Raw genomic sequence first — 25,942 nt, 5'->3', positions numbered from 1 at the left:
CCTAGGGCCTAACCCCAGGGTTTTTAGAAGTGCCTACAGCTAACTTGCACTCAGTGGACAAGCCTTCATTATCCCAAGGAAGCCTTCATCTCTGCCCAAGCAGCTCAGCTCTGGGCTTTCATTTCCCCAGCCAAGCACACTGAAAACACAATCCAGGGGCACAGAGCTGTTCAGTTCAGGAAGGGCTGAGCCCAAGCCCGGTTCCAGGGAGATGAGCAGTCTCCAGGAGACATTTCCTTCAACAGCTGAGAGGAGGTTGTCCAGAACTGGAGCCCCAGAGGTGCTGCCTGGGGGTGTGGGCTGCCTCTGTGCAGTGGCAGGGACAGCCGCAGATCCCTGCACACTTGGCAGGACACTGCCTTTCTTCCAGCACACTGGGTGTTTGACCCCCTGCTGCACACGTTTCAGAACCTATTGTGCTCTGAATGGCAAGCGAAGAGAGGCACAGCTACTAAGAGGCCAAAGATTTGCTGATGCCTAATTAGCTAATGCACAGAGACCAACATGGTCACATGATGATTCTCTCCAGGACGATGTGGTCTCCTTCAGGCACTCAGCTCTTGCAAGTATCAATGTTTTCCAGCATTAATATACTCAAACTTCTATTACTCCCAGTGGTTGTATTTTATGTAGTTAAGTAAAAAAAAAATCCCATCCTACTGCCGGGCTATATTGCAAAGACATAAATCCTTTCAAGACATGTTCCATACAAGAATACAGTTGTTATGTATCACCCCAAAACGTCCTCAACAACAGAGAGGCCATGATGTCAAGCAGAGGCTATTAGGGAAAGAGTGGGGCTAACCACACTATTTCAGCTTGGCCTGCTCATCCGCACAGACCATTAGTGCAGTCAGGCCCTTCTTTCTGCCAGGATGCCCACCAGAGCATTGACAGCCCCTGGGGCCTGGCTCACTGGCTGTGGAAGGAAGAAGACATACAGTGGAAGAGCAACCTTCAAGAAAACATACAGCAGCCACTTGACCAGGTAGCAGAGTCCCATCTTGAGAAGAGAGGTGAATGGGAAACATGCTCCAAATATACCAAATACATAGCACTAAGCAACCTGCAGACAGGAGAACCTAATTGCAGGGATCTCAAACAGGACATTCCCAAGTGAAGGATGCTTCTCTCATAGGCAAGACCTACATTTGATGGTGGTTTCTTTCTTTTTGGTTTTGGGTTTTCTTTTTTCTTTGGGACATTGTAAAAATAACTTCCTGCCTATCAAAATGTTTGATAAATACAAATGCTGAGTGCCACCAGAAAGCCCAAGATATTAATTTGCAGTCCAGAACAAGCCTGAATGTAACTTTACAGACATGCAAGGGCCCTAAACAAGGATGGAAGAAAGTTATTGGGGGGAAAGGGGCAAAAGGGGCTCAAAAAGCCAGAGGCACCTTTTGCATTCAAATCTACCATCTCCCTGCCTCTGGGGCCCTTCCGTGTTTGGGAAGAGAAGCAAGAGATCCAAGAGCAAGGAGACCTTGCTCTTGGATCAAGGCACTTGGGCCACACCAAGGTTGCTGAAGTATGAGCCCACAACTAAAGTCCCAAGTCACACTTGGTCCCAGGCCAGCTTGATTTCAACGTGTACAAGTTTTCAGGGATTAAATGGACAGCTCAAGTCCATACATGTGCAAGTTTCTGCTTTTCAAAGGTATGCTGCCTGGCCACCTCTGATGAGCATTCAGAGAGATGATAAAAGAAAGGTACAGAGAGACTCAGGCCACTCCGCTGCTCAGTTAAAAGCAAGGGCCTCTAGAAGAAAAGCCGAGCCATTTTCATAGCACAGATGAGCTATTTTTAACATGAGCCATGGCTTATCAACTCTATGGAATGGTTTCAATCAAAACTTCTCAGTAATTGTCTGTCCATGACAGAAATTTGAGAGGAATACGTTTTGGCTCAAAACGTTTGAAAACAAGGCTTTTAGAGGAGACACCAGGCACTCCAAGGCACCTCTGAGGGGTGAGAAGAAGGATCTATCACACACAGCAGAACAGTGAGATTCAGGGCAAGACATTCCTTCTGAAGCTCCAGTGATGTAATTCCTTACATCTGGAAAGATTTATTAGATTAAACATGGGAATTAAGTGCTCCAGAGAGCTATGATGTTGTGGCTTGGTATATCTGGGGAATTCCACTTGATCCTGTGAAACCCACAGAAGGTCAGGAGAATCAGTGATTCCAGCAGTAAGGGTGATGGCAGCTCACCAGCCAGAAAGGCTACCAATGGTCTAGCCCTAGCTGGTAAGGTGAAACAGGATTGGATACACCAATAACTCCAGTCCTACCCCAGCCGTATAATAGAGCAACAGGACACTCCTCCCTTCTGTTTGAGTGTAGGCCTGCCAGATACAATGGGCTGCTCACTATTATGCCAACCTGCACTGTCACCTTTCTAGCTTAGCTCTGACAAGGAAACACTCTGCGCAAAGGATAAGCATTTCACCCAGGAGAAGCAGCTGAGAATGTGGTGACTGAACATAGGAGGGGCTGCAAATCCAGACAGCTAGCACATAGCAAGGCATACAGTTTGAAGAGTTGACAGTGCAATATGGAGATACTGGCTGCTGCAAGACACTAAGATCCTCTTGCACTGCTACATCCATGTGCTTTTACTTTCGGGCCCATCACCACTCTCAAATACATCCCAGGCACTAAATTCAGACTGTATCTGGCTTAAGCTGCAGTTGTTAGCTAGGTTTCCAGCCATCATCCAATTAAGAAACAATAAAAGCTGTCATAAAAACCCTGCTGTGCCATTTCAGAAAGGCTTCCCAGGCCTTACTGCATCCAAGACCACCAATCCTTCCTGCAGTCAGAGACCAGTAGCACATGTCTGCATTAAGCTTGCTCACCTCTTCAGAAGGCTCGGTGTCACGGACACCGCTCTCCCCTATTCTGGCTCAATTCCCAGCCCCTTCAGGGGAAATCAAGTTAAAGGCAATGCTCTGTGTCCTGCTGCAGCACTGCTCTGAGTCCCAGAAAAAACCCAACCCTATTCCCAGTTAATTCAAAAAAGATCTGCAGAAATACTTTGCTCCTTGCTGATAAGGACTTGCAAGGGAGACCTGGCTCATCTTACACCTCTGGTCCCAACCATGCGAAAGCTGCAGCCCCAGGATCCATGGATATGTATTCCTGGCATGTGGCTTTGTTATTTCTGTTCTCAAAAGGAGGGGATGCAATGCTGCAGTTAACCGAGTCTGTGGGCTGCATCAGGACAGAACCAGAAGCATCAGCCATCTGTGTATCTGCCTGGTTAGCCACAGGATTATCACCCGTCTGCAATCTTATCTGCTTCAAGTTTGCACAGGTCTGAGTAACAACCAGTCTAACAACGTCGCCTAAGCCTTTCTCCTTACGAGATCAAACTCCTGATTTAAAGATCTAACCAACAGTCCCAAAACACAGGTAATCCAGATATGAATGCTTCTGAGCGTCTGTCTGGCTCTGCTCTAGGCATGCAGGATCCTCCCTTTTGCTTGCAGCAAGCCAGCCTCTATTTACCTTATTTCCCTGCTCAGGAGGCAGCACCAGAACAGCATGCTTTGAGGAAAAGAGGAACCAATAAAATGCTCCAAATGCCAGCTATTCCTATGTCTCTAGAGCCAGGAGTAACTGCATAGTGCTCCTGTTTCCCCAAATGGTGCCTCCCTCAGCAACTCCAAATCAGAGGTTCACCTGTCCCATTCCTACTACTGCCTTCTGTCAGCCTGACACTCCATGCCACCCCCCATAATGCCACCCTCCAGTGCCCATTCATAAGCAAGGCAAGGAAAGGCAAGAGAGCCATCCTGCTCTGCTCCAGTTCCTGCCACAGCCATAACGTGAAGAGCACAGACTGCAGCAAAGTCCTCTTGTTCCTGGGCTCCAAACACACGATGCACAACAAGGAAGGTCCCTTAATACTGTGAACCAGCACCCTGCTCCAGGCCCCCAATGCAAGAGGCAATTCAGATAAATGTGTGTTGTTGCACTGAGGACAAGCAAATTGCAGCTAGCATCTAACTTGCCTGTTCCCCCCAGACAAGTCAGTATTGGAGATCTGCCTTCCATGACGCAGGTTTGCCCCAAGAACAATTCTAACGGTTTATATAGCAGCTTTCTTAGTGGGCTTCTCCCTTCCCAGATCCTGGATCTGCGCCATTTTGTGCTCAAATTCCCCACAGCTGACTACCCAGAGACAAGCCAAAAAGCTCAGATAGCTCTTCAGAAACGTCTGGGACTGCCTTAAGAAAAAGCATCTCTGGCAGCACTAGAAGGATCTTCACCTCAGACCCACAGTGCACCTCTGCTCACTGCAAAGCAACAAGTCCAGCAAGCACACATGGCCTAAGGCCACATCGCACCTTACCTGCAGTGAGAAGGTCAGCGCAAGCTCCGTCTCCACATGTCCACTCGGGGGCAATACAATCTCGTGAGACCGCAGGATGCGCTTGGAGCCCTGTACAGAAACCAAGTCCACCGGGTGAGTTCCCCAGAAGCCAGTCCTTACATCCCACCCCAGTGCTATTTACTGAAAACGGGGGAACACGGTCAGGGACTACCACTGAGAAAGTGAATGGATGGGTCTGACCTTGCATTTCTGTGAGATATTAATGAGATGAAAGGGAGAGATTTGACTAATAAAGATTTGGGCATATTTACTGTTCGTAACTGAAACAAAGCAGGTTTTGTTCTGCCAAGCCCCAGCATTGAAAAGCTATGAGTCAACCCCCACCCCTCAAGTTCAAGTCTCGTATTTTTACTTCAGCCAATAGGTAACAAGGCTCATCATCTCCTGGGTTTGAAGGCCGCAGTGTCATACTTAAATCTCCAGTGTTAGCCATGATAGACTAGTCTTCTTTTTGTGCATGCCCCTCCCTGGGGAAAGTAGAGATTTTAACTTGTTTAAACAGCTGTGAGTAGTTGGAGTTATAAAAGAAAAAAGTCCACTATGCATCACAGTGGAGTATTACAGGGCAACTTCAAATCAACCCTGTGTTTGGGCTGCTGTATGCTAACCGAGTTACTGGGCTATTTACTGTGTGAACATTTCATTTCAGGGATGTTTCAGGGAACACTAGCAGGAAAGTGCAACAGACTGCTGCCCAGGAAATCCTTCTGCACTGTTCAAACATCAGTGGCAAGTTTCAGAGGTCCCTGGCTCAATGTTCTGCTGAGGCTGCAGATCTGACTTTGTCCAGACGGGCTGATCTCCCAGAAGCACAGAACTGCAGCTCTGAAAAAAAGCAGCATCTGGGAAACCAGAGGCAGACTCGGGGAGTAAACACCTCCCAGCTACATCCGAAGGAAAATCTGGTCTGCACATATCAGCCCCAAATAGCATCCCAAGATGAGAGAGAAGCAGAGACTCATTTACAACTCCCCAAATATGTCATTGGTGCAGCCAGAGTGAATGCTGTGATTTGCAGCGGTGCCTCAGCTCCTGCACAATACAGCACAGGCTCCTCTGTGGAAAAGCCAAGGCACCTAAGCTCCAGTGGATCAGAAGACAGACGGAGCAGAGCAGGATGAGGAACTGAAAAGCTCCCCCCAGGAAAAGCAGCAGGCATGCAAGTAAAGCACAGTTAACCTCACCGCTGGCAACAGCGGCATCTGTTCTGTTGGCGCAAAGCTCCTAATAGCAACAATCTGGCTTTACTTGTTATGCAACTCAAAATCTAATGCAAAACCAAATATAGCTGCTTTTAAAAGACCACAGTGGATGAACAGAGCAACAGCTCGGGAAATACACTTGACAACTCCTTGAACATCACTGTTCAGGCAGCTGCAAGGAGACAAGGGAAATGCAGGTAAGCTGCTCTCATTAGGTCTGAATTCAGTCATCCCCTCTGGAAGGACTCCAGTGTCTGACACCTCTCTCTCACAATTCTCCATGCAAAGGCAGTGAGTCATTTGACAGAGATTGTATATTTGATGATCCAGTATCATCAGCCTCAAACAATAGCCACATCAGAAACCAGAGTGCTGGCAAATTAAGTGTCTCTGAAAGAGCTTGTTAGCATCATCATCATAACCTGCAAGCTATAAAGGGACTTTTAGTAACAGGGGTTCGAATCTGCCTGTGTCCGAGATAGCTGCAGTGCTACTGACCACCATTAAATAGCACATCACAAAGAAATATGGGACACCCAAGGTGAGGCACTTTCTGGGACAGTGGTCATTCTAGCCACTGTCACCTCTAGGTCAACCAGACAGACATATCAAGGGCAAAAATAAGGATGGCCTGGGGATGCAAGCTGCAGCCTGGGACTTGGCAGATGAGCACCCCAAACAGGGCAAGTCCTTCTGCCTTCCAGTGCTTCAGGAATCTGCCCTGCTGTAGAGAGGACTACAGAAGAACTGCTCAGGTTCCAGCATCTGAATTATTTTAGCAAGGCAGATCACAACATGTACTCAAAATAGACATGAAAGTCCGATGTGTTAAAATTCCCTTTGGATTTGCATGTCTGGGGCAAGCTTTCACCCATAGAAAGTATAAGCAGTCAGCAGTAACCTAGACAGGAAGAGAAGGTTTTGCTCTAGTAAAAGCTACTGAATTCTCCAACCCATGCCTGACACACTCTGGGCATAGATCATTCACTGACAAGCCTCAGGCCCTTACAGTGATGCATCTACCATCTAGGAGTACAAACACATGGAAAGTTTTCAGTCCTGATAAGCAATATCTGACAGCCTAGGAACCCACTGCTGTGCTGCTTCTGAGGATGGCATGAATCCAGGTGTATGAAAAGATTCCCTGCTCTTCTACTCCCTGCTGTGTGTGCATGCACCCCCTCCAACCTAGAGAGACACATTTTTACCCCAGCTGGACTGCTTATGGAGATGAGATATACCAGTTAAATCCTCAGGTGCATGTTCTTGCACTGGAAAGCTTTCATGAGTTCACCTTCCAAGCTAGATTTTGTGTGCTTTGACACAACCAGCTCTCTGCAGGGGTTTGCCCGGTTCTTTATTTGAAAAGCAGCTGCTTTTCAGCATGGTTAATGATATTTTTCTACTTATAGGTCTGCTAGGCTTTTACTCATTAAGTACTTCAGCATTTGCAGTGGTGGGAGCATGTCAGCCAAACTGATGCTGTGACATACTGTGGAACTGAGTCCCCTTCTTTCCTAGCCTGCCTCCAGGCACTGTGACCTACATGTAGACACCTAATTAAATGGCACAAACGCATGCTGTAAAGTGGGTTATTTACCTAGGATGACACCTGTATTTTATGGAAACAAATGAAAATGTACAGGCACAAATTCACTGACAAGCACCTGGCTACGAAGTGACTTGGATTCCTGACAGCAGCATTGTCCCTCAGCAGAGGAAGGCCCAGACTCCAGACCCCCCAAACCAGGACCAAATTACCAAGATGTTCAGCCCTAAAGCGAGCTGAAGCACGTTAAACAGAGAATCAGGCTTGGATTTAGTGACAGCTCAGGAAAAAGAGGTAAAAGCATATGATCTGCAAAGAGCATTTTTACATAGAGATAAGTTCATGCTGAGCCCTCAGTGAACAATATGTTTTCTTACAACAGTGAAACGCAGCAGGAACATGGGGGAAGGATCACAAGAGACTCCACACTTCCGGAATGCCTTGATGTACGTGGGAAGGAGCCCGTGGCTACAATAGACCCTCACATGGAGGAGCAGCTCAGTTTAGGCATCTCCCAGTATTTTTACCCAAGCAACACATTTGTTTCTTAGAACTGAGCAGCAATTACCTGCATTTTGACAGCAATGACCCCAGAAATAAGCTCCTTATCCAACTCCTTTAAGACTACCAGTTTCTTTAATGTCAAGCTGCACAACCTGCGAACAGGAACAGAAGAGAAACAGTTATAATCATGTCTGAAAAAGAAAAAGCTCTGAACAGACTTTACATGCAGAGGTATCCCAGTTTGAGGGAGAAGAGGCTCCAGACATAAGCTGCACACCGATACAGACATAAAGCCAGCAGAAGTATCTGAGGTGTCCTTGGCTTTTCAGACTGAAAACACACAGAGGTGGACAGAAGGTGCGTCTGTCTGTTTGGTACAGACCCATGGCTGCATGAGAGCACTTCACAGCACAGACTTCCACTGACCACAGCCTGGGAACTCTTGCTCTGAGTCAGACCAAAAGCTTTGGGGTCAGAGGAATTAAATTCCAGCAATATAAAAGCACTGGGTCAGGGTAATTTTAAACCCATCCACAAAGCTTTCCTAAATTGTTGGCTTTTTCAGGTTCAGACTGCTGGCTCCCAAAGATCTCACTCCCACCTCCTCTTGTCAACCCACGCATTCTCCTCCTCACCCCCAAACAAAAATGCTAACAAGTGGCTCAGGCATCTGTAATGGAAAGGAAAAAAAAAAAAAGAAAAAAGAAAAAAGAAAAAAGAAAGAAGGCGAGGACTCAAGCAGTGCCCTCTGGCCCTGTCCTTCACATGCCACACATATGCAAGTAAATCACATTCTTTACCCGGGCAATGCTACATTGTTCTGGTTAAAGCTGTTTGCACTTCTGCCTTTCAGCACAGGGAGCCAGGGAGGGGATAAAATTTGGACTAGGTGCAGCTGAGTTAAGGCTCTGAGGTAATGGGTCCACAATATTTGCACTGTCACAATTTCACAGAAGTTACCACTAGCTGGTGTAATTAAGAGGGCTTTCCTAGAAAACAAACTGCAGGGAGGTATAAACCTGAAGGAAAGACAGCTCAACTTGAGGAAAGCAGAGGCCAGAGAAAGGTTCCAGGTGGATTCTAGTGACTAGACATCATCTGTCATGTTGGCCAGGAGCTGGCACTGCCTTTATGTCAGGTCCCTACACCACTGCATGGGCATCTTTGGCCTCTGCCACAGGATGTTTGCAAGCCTCAGTATGAGTCCTCTGAAACCCACTCTTTCTCCCAGATAAAGTGTAATATCAGGTCTGTTCACAAAGGGGTCAAGTCCAGCAGGAGACAGAAAGGGAAGAGGAGTTGACAGTGGATTTTGGTGCAAGCCTAGGCAGCAGTAGCACAAGTGCCATTGACTGACCTGCTCTTGATCTAGAGGACTCCACACTGGTGCCAGGAAGCTGACAAGTCACCACTGCAAGGGTGACTTGTGTCTTCCCACCACAGCAGGAAGCTGAAACATTGTTTTGCTGCAATGCCCAAAGGTAGACACTATCAGCCTGGGTACAGAACTGCAGGAGAGATGCAACTAAAGGCTCTTCCCAGCAGGAGCAGTGGTGGGTGCTGCAACAGCTGCTGCCTGCCTTATCCAGAAACACCTGTGGCTCTGCCTGAACTCTGCCCTCTCATGCGGGGCTAGGAACAGGGAAGAGATGGTCATAGCTCCTCATGGTCTTAATTCAAGCACCTCTCCAAACTTGCCCTTGTCAGCCTCCTCTCCACCCCAGCCCATGCTATCTGCTCCCCCTGCTCATTTGTAAGGCACTGGTTCCTACTATCGTACCCCCCAAACAAGGTAGAGAGAACTACAAACTCTCTCCTTTGCAGAGTTTTGCACCAAGACAGCACTGCCAGAGACACTACAGAAATTACAAGGAAGGTGGAAAAACTGGGTCTGCCTGGGCCTCCGTTTGCTTCTGTCACACCACCAGCAGCTGTGCAGTGTCATCGAGACAAACGTGCTAGAGAGCGCGAGTCTGGAGGCGCTGGGTGCCGGCGGAGGGACGGCAGAAGCGGGCAGGACAGCTGCAGCCGCTGCTGGGCTGGCAGAGGGGAAACCAAGTGTGCTTTCACGCATGGGCAGAGCCTCTGCCTGAACAAAGCAGGTGCCTGTGCAAGCAGGAGAGCACAGGCCAGCACGTTCAGCCGCAAACCTCAGCGTCCCTGTCCACTCGAAGTCAGGTGAAGCTGCATCCCTCAGCCTGGAGCGTGGGAGAGGCCACCAGCTTTCCCTCCACATCCCGAACAAAGTGGTAAGCACAGACACACGTGGCCGCTGCAATGAAGCAGCCGGGCCAGGATCTGGAGAAAGCAGGCTGTGATGCCATTTGTTTTCTTTGTAACGCTGTAGCCGGAGAACAATCACGCTTGGTTTGCCAAAACCCACGGAGCTTGGGCCATCAGGTGCTGAGAGCAGAGGTAGGACAACACACTGGCATTGTCTCAGCTGACAGGCAAGGAACAAAGGCCTTTTCTCTCTGGCCCAGAGCTCGAGGATGAAAAAGGTACGGGAAGAAACAATGGTGTTCTCAGCGTACACAACGGAGCACAAGGAGGGCGTTCTGTTCTCCGCTGGGCATTCCTTCAATTCATCATTTATGAGCTTTGATCAAGCCCTGTGGAGCACTTGCTGCTTGGAAAAAAAATTAAAAATATTAAAAGCCTCCTTTACAACAATCAGAAAAACAAAAGCAGTTAAAAAGACATGGGATGCATCTGCTTTCTTTATCCCCCTGTTGCTGGGCTGCTGGTACTAGAAGGCGTTTCACACAAACAACAATGAAATGTTTATATTCTCCATCACGGGGTGGGGGGAATAAAATCAGAGTTTAAATCCCACCAAATCACTCTTACCCTCAACACACCTACTGTTCTGGATCTTCTGTTTAAGTTTGCAGCTTCCAAATCAAAGCAATCTTCAGAATACATGGCAGAAAGGGGCCGTACTTTACTCAAGTAATCATGAAAAGGCATATTCCAGCACATCGCTGCATCCAGAGCCAGCACGGTGCCCCTGCCGCCAGCACAGGGATCCTGAACTGTTCACACCCACGGGTACGGCAAGGATTTGTCTGCCATAACTACCTCTGATAATGGTGGCACCTCTTTTCATACACTTTTCTTTTGCCTAGATTTTGCTGTACTTCCGTTAAATCTCAGGGATCAGAAGGGGACTGGTCTCGCAAAACATTTCTATCAATGAGCCTGTTAATTTGCAAGTTTCACATACATATATATTTGATCTCCGTGAACGGAGGGAAAATAACCTAGAGCACAGACACACGAGGGGAACTGAAGAAGCCTCAAGTCTGGAGCTGAAAGAGCCTGAAGTATTTTGAGCGGTCTATAAAAAGCCTGGGACTGCAACACAGGACGTGCGTGCAAGCCCTTTCTTTGCGTGTTTGCTTCAACATTGACCTACGGTTGCACATGGGGAGTTAAGCCAGCAAAAGTGCTAAGTTACCACAGCAGTGTTAAATAAGGGCAACGGAAATCTGAGTGCCAAGATTTCCACCCTTTTTTGAAGGTTCATAGATCTCCCTGCTAGGAGCACAGCTGGGTCCCACGCAGCAGCAGGCAGTGCCTGCTGAGGAGCTTGCGTTCCCTCTGGTCACAAGCATTCCCCCCCACAGCAAGAAGGCACGAGGTACCTGCCTGACCCCATTCTCAGGCTAATAAATCATCAGCCAGCTTAATGTGTTCCACAAGAATAAAACTCTTCATATTTTTACATCACTGCTGCTAGAATGCAGTTTTAAAGGAGAAACCTGGACCTGACCCAATGGTTTCAACTCTCCCTGCTAATGCAAGTTGAGCTGAATAGCTTCATCACTAGCTCTTTGCACAGGCAGTTATCTGCAAAGAACATAACATTTTAGTAACCAAGATCCAGCAAACATGCCCAGAAACAGCCAAATAAAGCGTCACATTCTTTAGTCACTGGATGTTTTGCTTTTGCATCCCTCCGAGTAGAAAGATCAGGAAAATAAACCCCCTCCAAGAAAGAGTCTGCCTCACTGAATTAAATGTCTGTGTCTCCACAGGGAGCATAGTAATTGTACTGAGACCTCATTCATGCAGAGACAGTCGAATCAACAGGAAGGAAAAATTAAAAATTAAAGACCTGTATTTTAATTAAGCCCCACAGAAGTTGAGAGTAATAACAGATGCATCCACAGCTATAGTGGGCTCCAAGTGCAAGATGGGAGCTGGGGCAGGAAGACTCTAGCTCACTACACAGATACCCTTTGTCCAGGCTAAAAGCTGTGAAGACATTGTTCCTAGAGAAAACATTTCATGCCAGGAGTGTGCTTTTCTGAGGTCTGTAAACCTCAATCAGCCGATGGCTATAAGGAAAAAAATAGTTTCCATTTGGTCACTCAGTCCAAACTGACTCACCTCACCCAAGTTATTTCAGCATTTCAGGACAGCAAGCAGCCTCCAACCCCAATGCTTTCAACCTCAACTTTTGAGTGTTTTGCTGTGAGCTGACACTTTACACCCAAGTCAGTCCCAAAATAAATTGTAAGCCATTTGAAGGAGAAGTGGAGGCAAAGACCCACCTACACACACACTGGCCCAGACAGAATCATTCTGCCCATAGCTGCAGGGGCATCTGTGCAGGAGAGGCTGGAGTGAGAAGCCTTGCGCAGCATTTTTCTAAGACAGCTGCTTAACCAAGGTATGAACGCCTGCAGCACATGAACAATCAACTGCAGAAGCCGTTTCTTACACCTTCTTCACCCATGGCCAGGAAGAAAAGAACAAGTGGATGTAGTTGTTGCTGCATATTTACATGCTAAAGGCAGAACTCTGTACTGGCCTACAACACTTAGCTTGGGGAGAAAGCAGGGGAGATGAGCTGTCCTCTCATGTCACTGAAGGATCAGAGTGGGGCCTCCAGGCAAGGGTATAAATGGTAGAAGCTGCAGGAAGAATGTTTCTTCACTTCCCAGAGCTTATGAGCCAACTCCCTCAAAACGATCTAATCTTGGTCCCATTCTCAAGTAACTCCAAAGCAGGAACAAATTAAATGAGGAGACAGAGGTCACACGCCCCAATTTGTCATGCCAGAAACAATCTGAGTAACATGCAAAGGAACGTAACAGTCCCATATTAGTCTCTGCTTGCTTCTCCTTTATTCACACCACCAAGGTAAACAGCAACCTTCAAGCTAGCTGTTCTGTTCTAGCTTTAAGAAGACGAGGAAACAATTGCAGAGCAAGTATTTTCATTGTTCTTGCTCTCAAGGATCTTGAAATCCTCTTCCCAGCATTAATAGAGAATGAAGCTCTTAAGATTCTAGAGACTAAGATCCACAGAAATGCTGTAGCAAGCAGGTCTTGTTTGGATAGGTAAGAGGATGGCAGCTTATTTTACACAACAGGCTTTACTCAGGACCTCACAGGGACACACACAGCCAGACACTATCATTTTACAGCTGAAATATTGTGCTGCTCACTTCAACTATACCTGCTCCAAACTGAACATGCAAAAGGGGTGTGGGTGTCATAATTTTGCAGAACTGCATCATTTTTAAAAGATCCTAGAAATCTGCATGGGCACATTTGCTATTTGAGGAGCAGCATGCAGTTAATATGACCAAGGATTAAGTGCATCAGAGCTTAGATACCCCAACATATCAGTTGGAAAATGCTGAGAGATGTCATCTTTCAGTGGGACAAGACATTGCTGTCTGGCTCTAGGGGATTCGCCCAAGGCAGAAAGGAATCAGGATCCCTGCAAGCCAAATCATAGAATCATAGAATGTCCTGAGCTGGAAGGGACCCACAAGGATCATCGAGTCCAACTCCTGTCCCTGCACAGGACAGCCCCAAAATCCACACCATGTGTCTGAGGGTGTTGTCCAAGTGCTTCTTGAGTATCGCCAGGCTTGGTGCCGTGACTGCCTCCCTGGGGAGCCTGTTCCAGTGCTCCACCACCCTCTGGGTGAAGAGCCTTTTCCTAATATCCAACCTAAACCTCCCCTGGCACACCTTCCTGACATTCCCTCGGGTCCTATCGTTGGTCACTAGAGAGAAGAGATCAGTGCCTGCCGTTCCTCCTCCCCCTGTGAGGAAGCTGAAGGCTGCAATGAGGTCTGCCCTCGGCCTCCAGGCTAAACAAACCAAGTGACTTTAGCCACTCCTGATATGGTTTCTCCTCTAAACCCTTCCCTGGCTCACAATACATAGAGTTTACATATTCCATTGGCACTACTCATTTCTTAGCACTTCAGTAGTCCGGAAAGGAAAGGGCACTACTAAGGGACAGCAAAGCCAGCGAAACCCAGAGATATTAAAGCTAAATCTCCACAGGTCCACATACTCTTCAGGTAGCCAAGCAAAACTTCTTGTGGAAGCTCACAGTTGTGTCACACCATGTTCTGACTTGGTGTATTCCTGGCTGAGATTTGATGTATTTCAAGTCACACTGGCAGGAAATCAGCTTGTCTGTCGCCAACTGCTCGCCTCCAGGTATGTGCTCTGAACTGTGCTACCAAGAAACAACAGCTTTCTCTCCCTTTAAGAAGTCATTTCAGTGAGAGCTGAAACAGCTCTCTTCATACATCTGTTGATCTCAGCCAAGACCTCTGTTCTTGCACACACTGCTATAGATTTGGCTTCTCACTCTTCATTTTGATGGTTTCAAATCCCTTTACAGGGTGACCTGGGGCAGGGAACCAACCCCAAAACATGAAGCAGGGATTAGGTCTGTTTCTCAGACAGGCAATGAAGCGCAGAGGAGTTAGACAAACCCACCTATGTTTTCACACCATGCTGCCTGCAAAGCCAAGCACAGGCAGAAGACTAGTTAAATACACCTCTCTTGGCTTGCCTCTTTCAAACCTGGCATCCGGAACACCAGGACTGTGCAGCATCCTGACACCAAAGGGAGCACCAATGAAAGAGTTGATGGTACTGGTAGATTAGGTTTGATCAATGTTTTTAAAGTTTTGCAGCAGTAAGAAGGTGTTTTATTAGCTTTAAAGACTAAAGTAAGCAAATAATGAAAAGCTGATTCATGTTTAAGGCTCCTTTGACAGACCATGAGGATTACATTTTCTATTTTACAGATGAGACAAAACACACCCGGTATTTGTTGTATTAACTTAGTAGTAGCTGGAGTAACCAGAGGTACCACCACCAAGATGGAAACAGACCAGGCATAGCCACATCGTCTGACCAAAGACCAGTGGTAGCTGTGGGTCTAACAAGCTTGCACAAGATACCCATGCACTCCAGTAGAGCCTCTCGCCCTGAAAGCCTTGCAGCAGTGAAATGCAAGTCTCCCATCTGAGCACCTAATGAGAGCAAAGTAGCACATGTCAGGGACAGGGAGCCTTTAGGATGTAGGCTGGTCAAGCCATTTCTGCAGCTAGGGCTTCGTTTCTCAGCTAGCCGGCAACAAAACAGAGGCACAACCCACTAAGCTTATGTGAGCCGGCCATGGTAGAGGGCAGCTCCCACCACATGCCTTACAGGTTGGCACAAAAGCATATACACAAATGAGCAAATGAATCATACCCCAGACCAAAAGGAGACCCTGGGAGGAGGAACGCAAAAACAAATCGGGGCTAGGGGATGAAGAAGAGACACTTCTGCGGCTGGAGCAAACCCAGCAGCTCTCCCCTCCCTTCGGCATCCTGCTTTCTCCTCGCTGGCCCCCCTGCCCCAGACAGCAGCGCTTGTCACACAGCAGGCTGATCGCTGGTATCGGCTATTCAAGGCATACCATGGGAACGCTCTCCCTGCCTGGCCGGAGCAGTCCCCATCCACCCCTGAACCCTCTGGGACTAGCAGGAACTGCACGAAATAGCCAGCAGATGAGAAGAAGCATCAGAGCTAAAGGCTTCCTGATCCACAGCTTGCCGCAAAGCACAGAGCAGCACATCTCTGCCTTCATTTGTACTAGCATCCCCCTCCCAAGCTGACAATGCAGCAGCCGGCTGCAAGAACAAAGACGGCACCCAGCCTTCCAGCACACACCAGAGGAAATCCTTGCAGTGGTAGCTGGCTCTGTTACAGGGATCAGTCAATGAGATGAAAAGGTTTAAGAAAATGCCTCAAGGGACATGTTTTTTCCAGCATGTGCCTTGCCTGGATGATAAACCTCACTCCCCCCCCCCCACCAAGACATCCATGCCTCAGCCCTGAGCACAGCATCCCAAACGCAGCATCGGCATCAGATTGGAAACTGTAATATCTCCACAGCAACTAGGGATATCACAGCCACACGTGACCAGCTCCCCTCAACCATGCAACAAATGAGACCAGTTTCTCCAACAGCCTGCTTGTTCCTCCTCGCTCCCCTCCAGAGTAGTCTGATGGCAAATCCTCCTTCACTACTGCATCAAGAATCCTGTTCTCCGAACAGCTACTTCCCCACCAGCTCCCCTGCTCCGCCTCAAGCCTGTATGCACTCAGCAGCGAGGAGCTGGCACACGTTTGAGCGTAGGTAGATTCAGAGGGAGGTCCTGCACCAGCCAGGCTGTTACAGTATTTACCATTTTCTTTTTGGTAGCATGAAGCACAGGTCTCCAAGCACTCTCACACTCAACTACTTTCAAAATGCTAGGTGTTATTCTGCTTTTCATTCCCACTGCTGAATGGTCCACAGCAAGAACTTGCTGCTGTGCCACCTGGTGCTGCGCTCTCTGTGCACTCTTCTTAGCCACTTGGTACCCCAGGGAGACACCACAGTCCCAGCCACAGCACATACTGTCCCCAAGGCCTGCAAAGCATTAGAGGCCAGGACTCGGCCTGAAATATCCTATCTTCCCCTTTGTAAATCAGCCATCAAAGGCCCCCATCAAGAGGTGAAAACTATGCCAACAGGAGCCTTGACTTCAGGCCCATGTCAGAAGAGCCTGTAATGAAGAGCTCAGTTCTGCTCGTGTTACCTGTCACTGTGATCTCTTCATCACGAGAAATCAGAACTAAGAAGCCTCCAGCTAAGAAATCAGGCAAGGAAAGACAGATGGCTTCTTGGTGTCCCCAGATTAGAGCTTGCTCTCAGGGCATGAACAATTTGCCATCTCTTGGCCTCATTCCTCTCCACTTCAAACAGCTTCCACAACACCTTCCGATAACAGGTGAGCCAAACAGCCTGTCACTCCAGAGACCAGACAGGCCATGGGTCGCATTAAGTTATTTCTCACTCAGCCATCCCCACATGCTGCCCCATTCAAGAGCCACCGTCAGACACGCAGCCCTCCCAGTCAAAGCCAAGATCCTGATGGCATGGGATTCAAAAAGACTCAGTACTTCTCTGAAAGATAACTACCTTACACCACTCTGAACAGACTTTCTGAAAACTGTTGTAGGAGGTTTTTTTAAAAGGAGTTTTGGTTTTACAGATGGGTTTTTCTGTTTGTTTTTTAAGCTTGCTTTTCCCTTGCTGACCCATCTGGACTCAAGGCAGCAAAGCCAGGGCAAGTGGCCCATTCTAAACAGACCATCATGCTGTAACCTTGATTTAAACTAGTTGCATTGAGTGCCAGATGAACGGGGTTTTGCTTGTGAAGCTTGCAGTACGGCCTGAAATAAACAAGATGGGAGAACCACACAAGCATAATTTAGACCTCAAGCGGCTGTTTGCCTTTTTTTACTGAGAACTCAAAATGTCCTGTAACAGTAAAGGCAGAGCAGCCAGCAGCAGTGCAAAACATTTGTGAACTTTGATGGTACGTTTGGTATCAGCCAGCACAGTAATCAAATATGCAAAGCACCTCACTGGCAGGCTTGGTTTCAGACTAGAACACTTCACAGATCCCAAAGCTGTTCTCATTGCAGCAGTTTTCAAATCCTGCCATTCCAGCCTTCTTCCAGTTCAGCATGTGCAGCCAGCCACCCCAATACCCTGCAGAGCCGATGGTCTATGCTGTTCCATTACTTGCTCCATGTTTAACACCAGCTCCCCCCTCCCCAACTCCAGAGATGAATGGGACAACAGTCAGAGAGATATCAGAACTCATTACATATATTGGAGACAATTTTTTTGCACAATTCTCATCATGCCTCAAGCACAGCAGGACTATATAGCACCCCAAAGTATGATTTCTTTCCAGCATGCAGAGGTTCCAAAACACAGCACACATAACCTTAGCTACAGGGAAGAAGCAGCGACAGGAAAGGTGCAACTCCAAACCCCAATGAATTCAACAGCAGGTTGGAAGGAAGGTTAGGAGAACCACCAGCTCCATGAAGAGCCATTTCTGCAGCCGTAACAAACACCCTGTGTAATGCTGGCAGCACCTCAGCTGTTTGCTCCGACAGCACCATGGCAGGCAAGCACTGAGCCCCGCAGCACCAGCTCACTTGTGCACAGGGGCTTCGCACAGAAGACTGCAACTCTGGCAAAAGGCAGGCTAGAAATAACATTGGCCCCTTGCTTGATGAGGATGGTCACCTCACAAGCAGGGACACACTGAGGTGGAGACGTTTAATGCTTTCTTCGCCTTGGTCTACAACACCAATGGTGGGCTCAGGGACCCCCAGAGCCCTGGGCTAGTGAACCATGACTGTGGCAATGATAAACTCCTAATAAACACTGAACTTGCGCAGGACTTGCTGCTCCAGCTAGATCCCTATAAGTCGATGGGGCCTGATGGGATTCATCCAAGGGTACTTAAAGAGCTGGTTGATGTCATAGCAAGACCTTTCTCAATTTTTTTAATGCTCTTGGGAACGTGAAGAGGTCCCAGTTGACTGCAAGCTGGCAAATATTGTCCCAATCTTCAAGAAGGGCAACAGGGATGAACCTGCTAACTACAGGCCTGCCAATCTTTCTTCTGTGCCTGGTAAAATTATGGAGAAGATTATTCTGGGAGTTACAGAAAAACACCTGAAAGACAACGCAGTCGTTGGTCCTAGCCACCATGGATTCACAAGGGGAAGGTCCTGCCTAACAAATTTTATTTCCTTCTATGACAAGGTCACCCACTTAGTTGACCAAAGAAAGCCAGTCAATGTAATCTTTTTGGATTTCAGTAAAGCTTTTGATACTGTCTCTCATAGTATCGTCCTCGACAAAATGTACAGCGTACAGCTGGATAAACATGTAATGCAGTGGGTGAGCAATTGGCTGACGGGTTGGGCTCAAAGGGTCATAGTAAATGGGGTTACATCAGGCTGGCAGCCAGTCACTAGTGGGGTTCTGCAGGGATCCATCTTGAGGCCAGTTAATTGAGGCCATTTGTTAATGACTTGGATGCAGGACTAATTAAATTTGCTGATGACACAAAACTGGGAGGAGCTGTTGACACTCGAGGGCAGAGAGGCCCTGCAGAGAGATCTAGACAAATTAGAGAGCTGGGCAATCACCAGCTGTATGAAGTTTAACATGGGCAAGTGCTGGATTTTGTACCTGGGGCACGGCAAACCTGGATGTACATACAGACTGGAGAACGAGAGGCTGCAGAGCAGCTCTGTGGAGAGGGACCTGGGGGTTCTGGTCAACAGCAAGTTGAACATGAGCCAACAGTGTGCCGTGGCAGCCAAGAGGGCCAACCGTGCCCTGGGGTGCATCAAGCCCTGATTTGCAGCTTGTCAAGGGAAGGGATTGTCCTGCTCTACTCTGTGCAGGTGCGGCCTCACCTTGAGTACTGTGTGCAGCTTTGGGCACCACAGTACATTAAGGATATAAAGCTACTACAGAGTACCCAGAGGACGACCATGAAGTTGGTGAAGGGTTTAGAGGAGAAACCATATCAGGAGTGGCTAAAGTCACTTGGTTTATTCAGCCTTTATTCAGAAGAGGAGACTAAGAGGAGACCTCACTGCGGCCTGCAGCTTCCTCACAAGGGGAGGAAGAGGGGCAGGCGCTGATCTCTTCTCTCTGGTGACTCAAGGAAATGGCAGGAAGATGTGCCAGGAGAGGTTTAGGTTGGATATTAGGAAAAGGCTCTTCACCCAGAGGGTGGTAGAGCACTGGAACACGCTCCCCAGGGAGGCAGTCACGGCACCAAGCCTGGCGATATTCAAGAAGCACTTGGACAACACCCTCACACACATGGTGTGAATTTGGGGTCCCTCCCAACTCAGGACATTCTATGATTCTATGATAACTCTGACAACCGATTTACCCTCTGGTCCCAGCTCAAAGGATGTTCCCAAATCAAACACATGAAAATAGTTATAAAAGGAAGGTTCTTCGTTCCCAGAAGCATATATTTAGATTCGAATGGTGCCAGTTTTTACAAGGCAACAAAACACAGCTGACAAAGCAGCCTCCATAAGCACTAAATATAATTCACAAAGCACTCCCGATCCTGCCGCTAAAGCTGGGGAACTATTCAGCACTAAACACATTGGAAACACTGGTTAACATCCCTCAAACTGCAACAAAACATCGAAGGTAAAGCAGCTGAAATACAGCATCCCTTGCAGATATGCCTCCCCAGAATGGAAGGGGCAAACTGAGCAGAGCTTTCCAATAGTAACAGTGGTCAGAGGAGGTCTGAAAATGCGAAAGAGTTCAGCATTCCTTGCAAGGCAAGAAATGCGTCTCGATGCCTCTGGGTGAAGTTGCATTGTGCTCCGGCACCTATCTTTTGCTTTTCTTCCATCAAATATTCCGCTTATTTGCAAACTGCCTGCTGGAGTGCTCAGAAAAGCACAGATAAGCTGGGGAGGAAATCACCAGAGAACAGGAATAAAGGATCCGGTGAGATTTTAAAAGCCGAACAGTTAGCCACATTACCTAGGCTGATGGAAGAACCAGATGGCTGAATTGAAACTACTGCCAGGGAAGGAACTTCAGCAGTAACCATAAGCGGTATTTTGAATTCCAAAACCAGCCAAACTGGACTGAAAAGGCTTATAGAGGGTGCAGTCCCTAGCCTGCTGTCAAGCACAACACAAGCTCTCCACCAAAGGCCTTGAAAAATACAGAACCCACTAAAAGTGCACTAATGAACAGAAACTAGGATCTCCTGCAATCTTTAAAGCTGACCTGTGGAGGTTACTTTACAGTGCAGCAGCAGATTTTGCATTGACAAAGACTGCATCAAGCACCTTCCCACGACTCTGAGGAGATACCTGAACAGGAAGGAGCCCACACCACCAGGCTGTCCTTACGGCCTGGGGACAGCCAGAAGAAGATGCATTTCCAGGCCTTGCAGTGGGGTTGTGAACAGCTCAGGTTTCAGAGAACTTCTGATCCCCTCTCAGTGAGAGCAGCTTCCTTTAGGGAAGCTCCCAGTCTCCAGGTGATCTCAAAATGTCTCTCAACAACACTTTAAAAACGTCTTTCCCTCCCCCGCAGTCTTTCTCTTCACATCTAAATATACTCTGTATGCTCTACTTTAAAGAGCCGCTACTGAAAAATAAAGAACTTGTTTGGAAATAACCCAGCACAAGGTTTTCTACTTGTTTTCTTTTCTGTAAAAACCCCCACCATGACTGAGATTTCACTGCATTTCTCATGGAAAACAAAGAAAACCTGGCAACTCAGACTTTGCTTACCCTCTTTTCTGAAAGCTTATATCACCTTTATCAGGGAAAAAAAGGAACCTCAATTTTTACTAAAGGACTTCAGAAGAAGCCACAGTGCCAAACGTTTGCAGTGGTGGGCAGAATGCAGGGATGTACTCTGGAGAAACATTTGCATTTGCTTAATATTCTAAACCTCTCCAGCAGCTGTCGTAAGTTGAGCTGGCAAGCAGAGATTCAATATTATTTAGATACTACATTTCTTCAGCATCACTGCTGGTGATATTTCATTCCTGAAAGCAATAAGGGAGTAGCAAAGCAAACCAAATGCCTGAACTTGTTAGTTCAATTTGTCAAGCATATTTATTAAAATATAAGAGTGACCTGCGTCAACAAGCAAAACAGTAAGCCGTGATAGACACACAGTGGTCTAGGACGCTGGTCTTCACTGCTCAGAACTTGTTCCAGACCCTCTTAAGATTTTAATGCTTAATATAAGCAACAAAACAGTGATTTGTAACAATCATCACCCATTTAGTCCCCACAACCTTTCATCAGGCTTACAAGTTCCCACTGCTCCCAGATTTATCAAGATAAACTGTAGGTGCTCTCCAGAATAAGCAGACAGAGGTAAATGAGGCATGAACAAGCAGAGGCTGGATGCGAGGCGGCTCTTCCTCAGCAGGATATTAAGGTTCACTGCTGGGAGGGATTACCAAGGAGCCTAAGGAGCATTAAGACAGAGTTACTCCATTTATGAATAGGACCACACCATGAGATCACTCATGGAGGCCAAACTCTACAGCCAGACCAGTCTCAGCAAACTGAAAATGTTATCTTCTAATACATTTGCCTGATGCAATCAGCTAACACTAACATGACAGTGATGCTAAGAGCAAGGAATAGGTATCAGTGTTATTTTGTGGTCAGTGCTTCTGTTTATGGATGAGGCAAGGAACATCCTGAAAGCAGGTGCACATACTCAGCCTGTCAAAGAGCATTTCTGTCACAGAAACAGTTGAGGGTCATCAGTGGGGATGAGATAGGCACAAGTACCACAACTTACTTTTTTCAACCATCAGGATAGGATGTATCCTTAATTTTTGTGCCCTCCTTACTCAGAGGACCACACTTAACCTCTGATTTTCACTACATGACTACAGCTAACAGCAAGCACATTAAACTTTGCATCAGGGCCTATAGCTAGTCATATATAATGTACAAAAATACATTTCATGTATTTCTGCTGAGATTTTTCATGAACAGCCTCAAATATACTAACAGGGCAAACAATCTACTAACCACCACATTTTCTAAAGCTGTTAAATGTTCCACATCTGGCAGATTGAGCTGAGATTTAAAAGGATGATGCAACAAATTCTCTGTTGGGGTACTTGTAAAACAATAAACCTGCTTCTCTGTGCCCATCTGTTACAGGGCAATATAAATCCACCATCCCTTGTGCTCTTTTCCTTTGGAACCTGGGTACTTACACTGATGCTATGATGAGAGAGGCCATCCCTACCTTTTCACATCTTACAAACAGTAGAATAACGCCTCCCATTTTAAGATTTTGCATGCAATTTGCAAGAAGTCTCCCAGGCCATCGTTTGGCATGATAGTCAGCACTGAGGCAGTCAAATCCACGTCTCTGAAGAAATCATATTTCCCTACAGAGGGAAAGAACAAGAAAAATGTTTTGGGGGCTCCCTCAATCCTGGTGAGCCCAAGCTTTCCAGAGACCCAGCATAGATTTGCTACCACTCCCCAGGTGGTAGCCTTCACTTCCACCACTGTGAAACAAAGGTTGCTCATCAGCTCACAGCAAGCACTTCGAAACTGGCTGAAGAGAAACACTGGAGAGGCAAGAGAGTGCATGCTACAACTGTTTGACTAAGATTTTCGTACGTTACATATATGAATTCTGACCACACATAAATGTTCATATAATTACAAATTACTAAGCAATTCCTGTTTTCACACCTGAATCAGCAAGAACACTGCAGAGACAGATGACCCCCCAAGACTGATACTTAGCAGGGTCATCTGTTTGCAGATGTGCTATCTCAAACACAGATTAGCTTCTATTCAGAGAAGGTCCTTTTGGAGGGCTGGTGGAGAGTGTCAATTCACTCACAGGAGAAAAGCCTAAAGTTACTCATGCAATAGCTTGGAAAATCTGGTGATAATTTTAGAACCAAGATAGCCCAGGAGACTGTCAGCAGGAGGAGCAGCAGTCTGCTGGCAGAGGACAGAAAACAGAGGAACAAAAGATAGAGAAGGAGCCTGAATTCACTGTTGAAGAGACAAAAACTCTGGGAGACAAAATGAACTGTTGAATTTTCAGAGATTAGAGAATTGTTCACACTGAGCTATACCAAATTCTGCCTTCAAACTGGTACAAGCCTTCTGTGATAACCTGGATGTCAAAAATCTATTTCAACTTACCTATAAACAGGGGTTGACTCTTGGTATGGCTGTGATTCAGTCAGCCCCATACCAAACCCTGGCAGTCCTGGGCCACAGTGACTGCCACAGAACACTGTATGCCTGCAGCTTCTAGCTGCTGGGGTTTGTTATGCACCATAAAAAGCAAGAAATCACAAAAGTGTCAAGTCTGATGGATCCAAGGAGGAAAGAGAGTTGCAAAGTTTCTCTGTTTAGTGTGAAGATAGAGGAGAGCTGCAGGATGCAAGACTGGGTAGCCCTGATGCTTCAGACATCAATAAAACTTTTGTCTAATGTGTCCTCTATTATACTCCAGCTGCCATATGATTTCTGCAATACCAACACAGGGAGAGCAAAGGAAAACTCAACTATGCACCCTTTTCTCAGGGACACATCTAATGTATTTCCCCACCGTGTATCCACCCTGCTCCAGATACTTCTTATTTGCATGCAAAAGTAGTGAGTGGTCAAAACATTCTCAGAGCTTGATAAAAATAAAAAAGAGTCAAGTGTTTTCAACAAAATCTTCTTTGTTACCACATTCTGATCACTTGGCTACTGGAACGGCAAACCTGTTCAGAGATGCCTTAACAATGAAGTATCATTTAAAAAAGCATTTGCAGCTGTGCATATTTCACTTCAGTCACACGATTGTGAATTATACCTCAGCATGTCCTTGTAGAAAAGAGGTGGGTTGTCAGGGGGATGGGAAGGGGGAGAGAAAAGAAAGGAATTTCTACCGAACAAAAGAGCTCCAAGAAACTGATACAGCTATGCTGGAAGCTATTCCCAGCCCACTCAACATTTTTGATTGTACACAGACATACCAGAATCCCAACAAGGGACATTTTTCCCAGCTAAAATATGAACCATCAGCAAATCTGACCACCACCAGAAAGAAACACGACAACCTAGTGGAAGCAAAGAAAAGCAGAGTGAAATCATCTTACGGTTGTCCTAAACCAAGAGCTACCTCTGAGCGCTCACCATCATGGCCGCCTCTCACAAACACAGGCCCAGTATCCAGCACGCTGCTAGTCAGAGATAAGCAAAGGAGGATTCCTGCACAGCTTCTTGTTTTCGTACCAAAGGCATTTACATGGCACTTAGAAGAACACAAAATACAAAGCACCTTTTCCCCCCCCTCTCCAGGGGCCCTGTGAAGAACTGTACGACTTTACCATATTCACCATATAGTTTTACAGTGACTCATTCTACAGTAAAGCATGCACTGACTCCAAGTCTGCTGGGAGGCCAAGCACTACACATTGCTTTCACAGCTCGAAGCCACAGCAGTGTCCTATGGCAATGCTGAGAGAAGCCAGAGAAGTAAATACGGCAATACCGCAGGAGGCAGCACACGGCTGAAACACTGGTGAGGTCAGGCTAAACCTACTCACAACCCAGCTCTGGACCACAGTGTGTACTCAAGCACCTGGGTGCAACAGGTGGTTTTTTTAATCCAGAGATACTCTTGGATGCTAGCGCTGTTCAAAGCAAGAAACACCAGGAACTAGGCTACTCGGACATTCAGGAGAGCAATGCTGCAAAGAGAACCTAAGCATCCAAACCCAGACAAGGCAGATGCCTCTTCAAAACACAGTACCATCAGCATCTGCGCAGGCACCGGGAAGCACTGAGCACTCTGCACCCAGCAAGTGCATGGCAAGGGACCAGCACCAGAAAGCTGGCCTTGAACACAGGTGCAGGAGGAATATAAACAGAGCCACTCAGCACTGCCAGGCTGCATGTACATTTAGGTTATGATCCTGGAACAAGGAAACAATCAAATGAACAGCAAAAGCTTATTATAAATGTTTTTTAAAGGACACCCAGCAGGACCTGCCATTTACACGTCAGAAAAACAGGAGCATGCTGACCGAAGGCTGAACTGAGAAAATCCCCCTCTGAAATCCGTTCCCCTGGAAAAGGCTCTATCCACTTGCTTGAACTAAGCACTGGCCAGGCTTCTGGTCCTCAAGCACTTCACCATGGGCCAAGGGTAAAGCACCATCAGAGTTTTGTCTCAGCGAGCAGCTTTACACTTGAGCTGCTGAATGCTACATGTTGGGACAAAAAAAAAAAGGTCCTCTGATCTGCTTTGGTAGCTGCAAGCAGCTGTCTCAGATCCTCACCAGGACCGAACACGAACAGGCAAAGCTTATCCAAGTACCTAGAGACACCCAGAAGTCTATTTGTGCAGCAAGGTCAAAGCCTACATTAACAGTCTTCAACTCTATTAAGCAAAATAAAGCAGAATCCTGGCAGAAAGAAGGTACAGATCCCGCCAGCCTTAAGGAGAAATAGGAGCACCTTAAATTCTGGCACGGTCTCAGGCACAGCATAGGGAAGAGGTAGAAGAGCAAATAAAAGGGAGTTCAGCCCCTAGCAAGCCACTAGCAAC

General features: G+C 47.0%; 1 protein-coding gene across 10 annotated transcripts in view; it reads right to left on the bottom strand.

The window, feature by feature from the left end:
- PACS2 (phosphofurin acidic cluster sorting protein 2) overlaps window positions 1-25,942 on the bottom strand; it is an 89,182-nt gene that overhangs the window by 50,321 nt on the left and 12,919 nt on the right. For all 10 annotated transcript variants that reach the window (XM_064454686.1, XM_064454692.1, XM_064454694.1 and 7 more), the window contains exons 2-3: window positions 7,725-7,812; window positions 4,364-4,453 (exon numbers count right to left, since the gene is read on the bottom strand). In XM_064454686.1, coding sequence (XP_064310756.1) covers window positions 4,364-4,453; window positions 7,725-7,812 — 178 coding nt within the window. The remainder of the gene's footprint in view (window positions 1-4,363; window positions 4,454-7,724; window positions 7,813-25,942) is intronic.

This window comes from Phalacrocorax carbo, chromosome 6 (assembly GCF_963921805.1).
Source record: "Phalacrocorax carbo chromosome 6, bPhaCar2.1, whole genome shotgun sequence".
Classification (NCBI taxonomy): Eukaryota; Metazoa; Chordata; class Aves; order Suliformes; family Phalacrocoracidae; genus Phalacrocorax; species Phalacrocorax carbo.
This window is presented reverse-complemented; position numbering and strand designations above follow the sequence as displayed.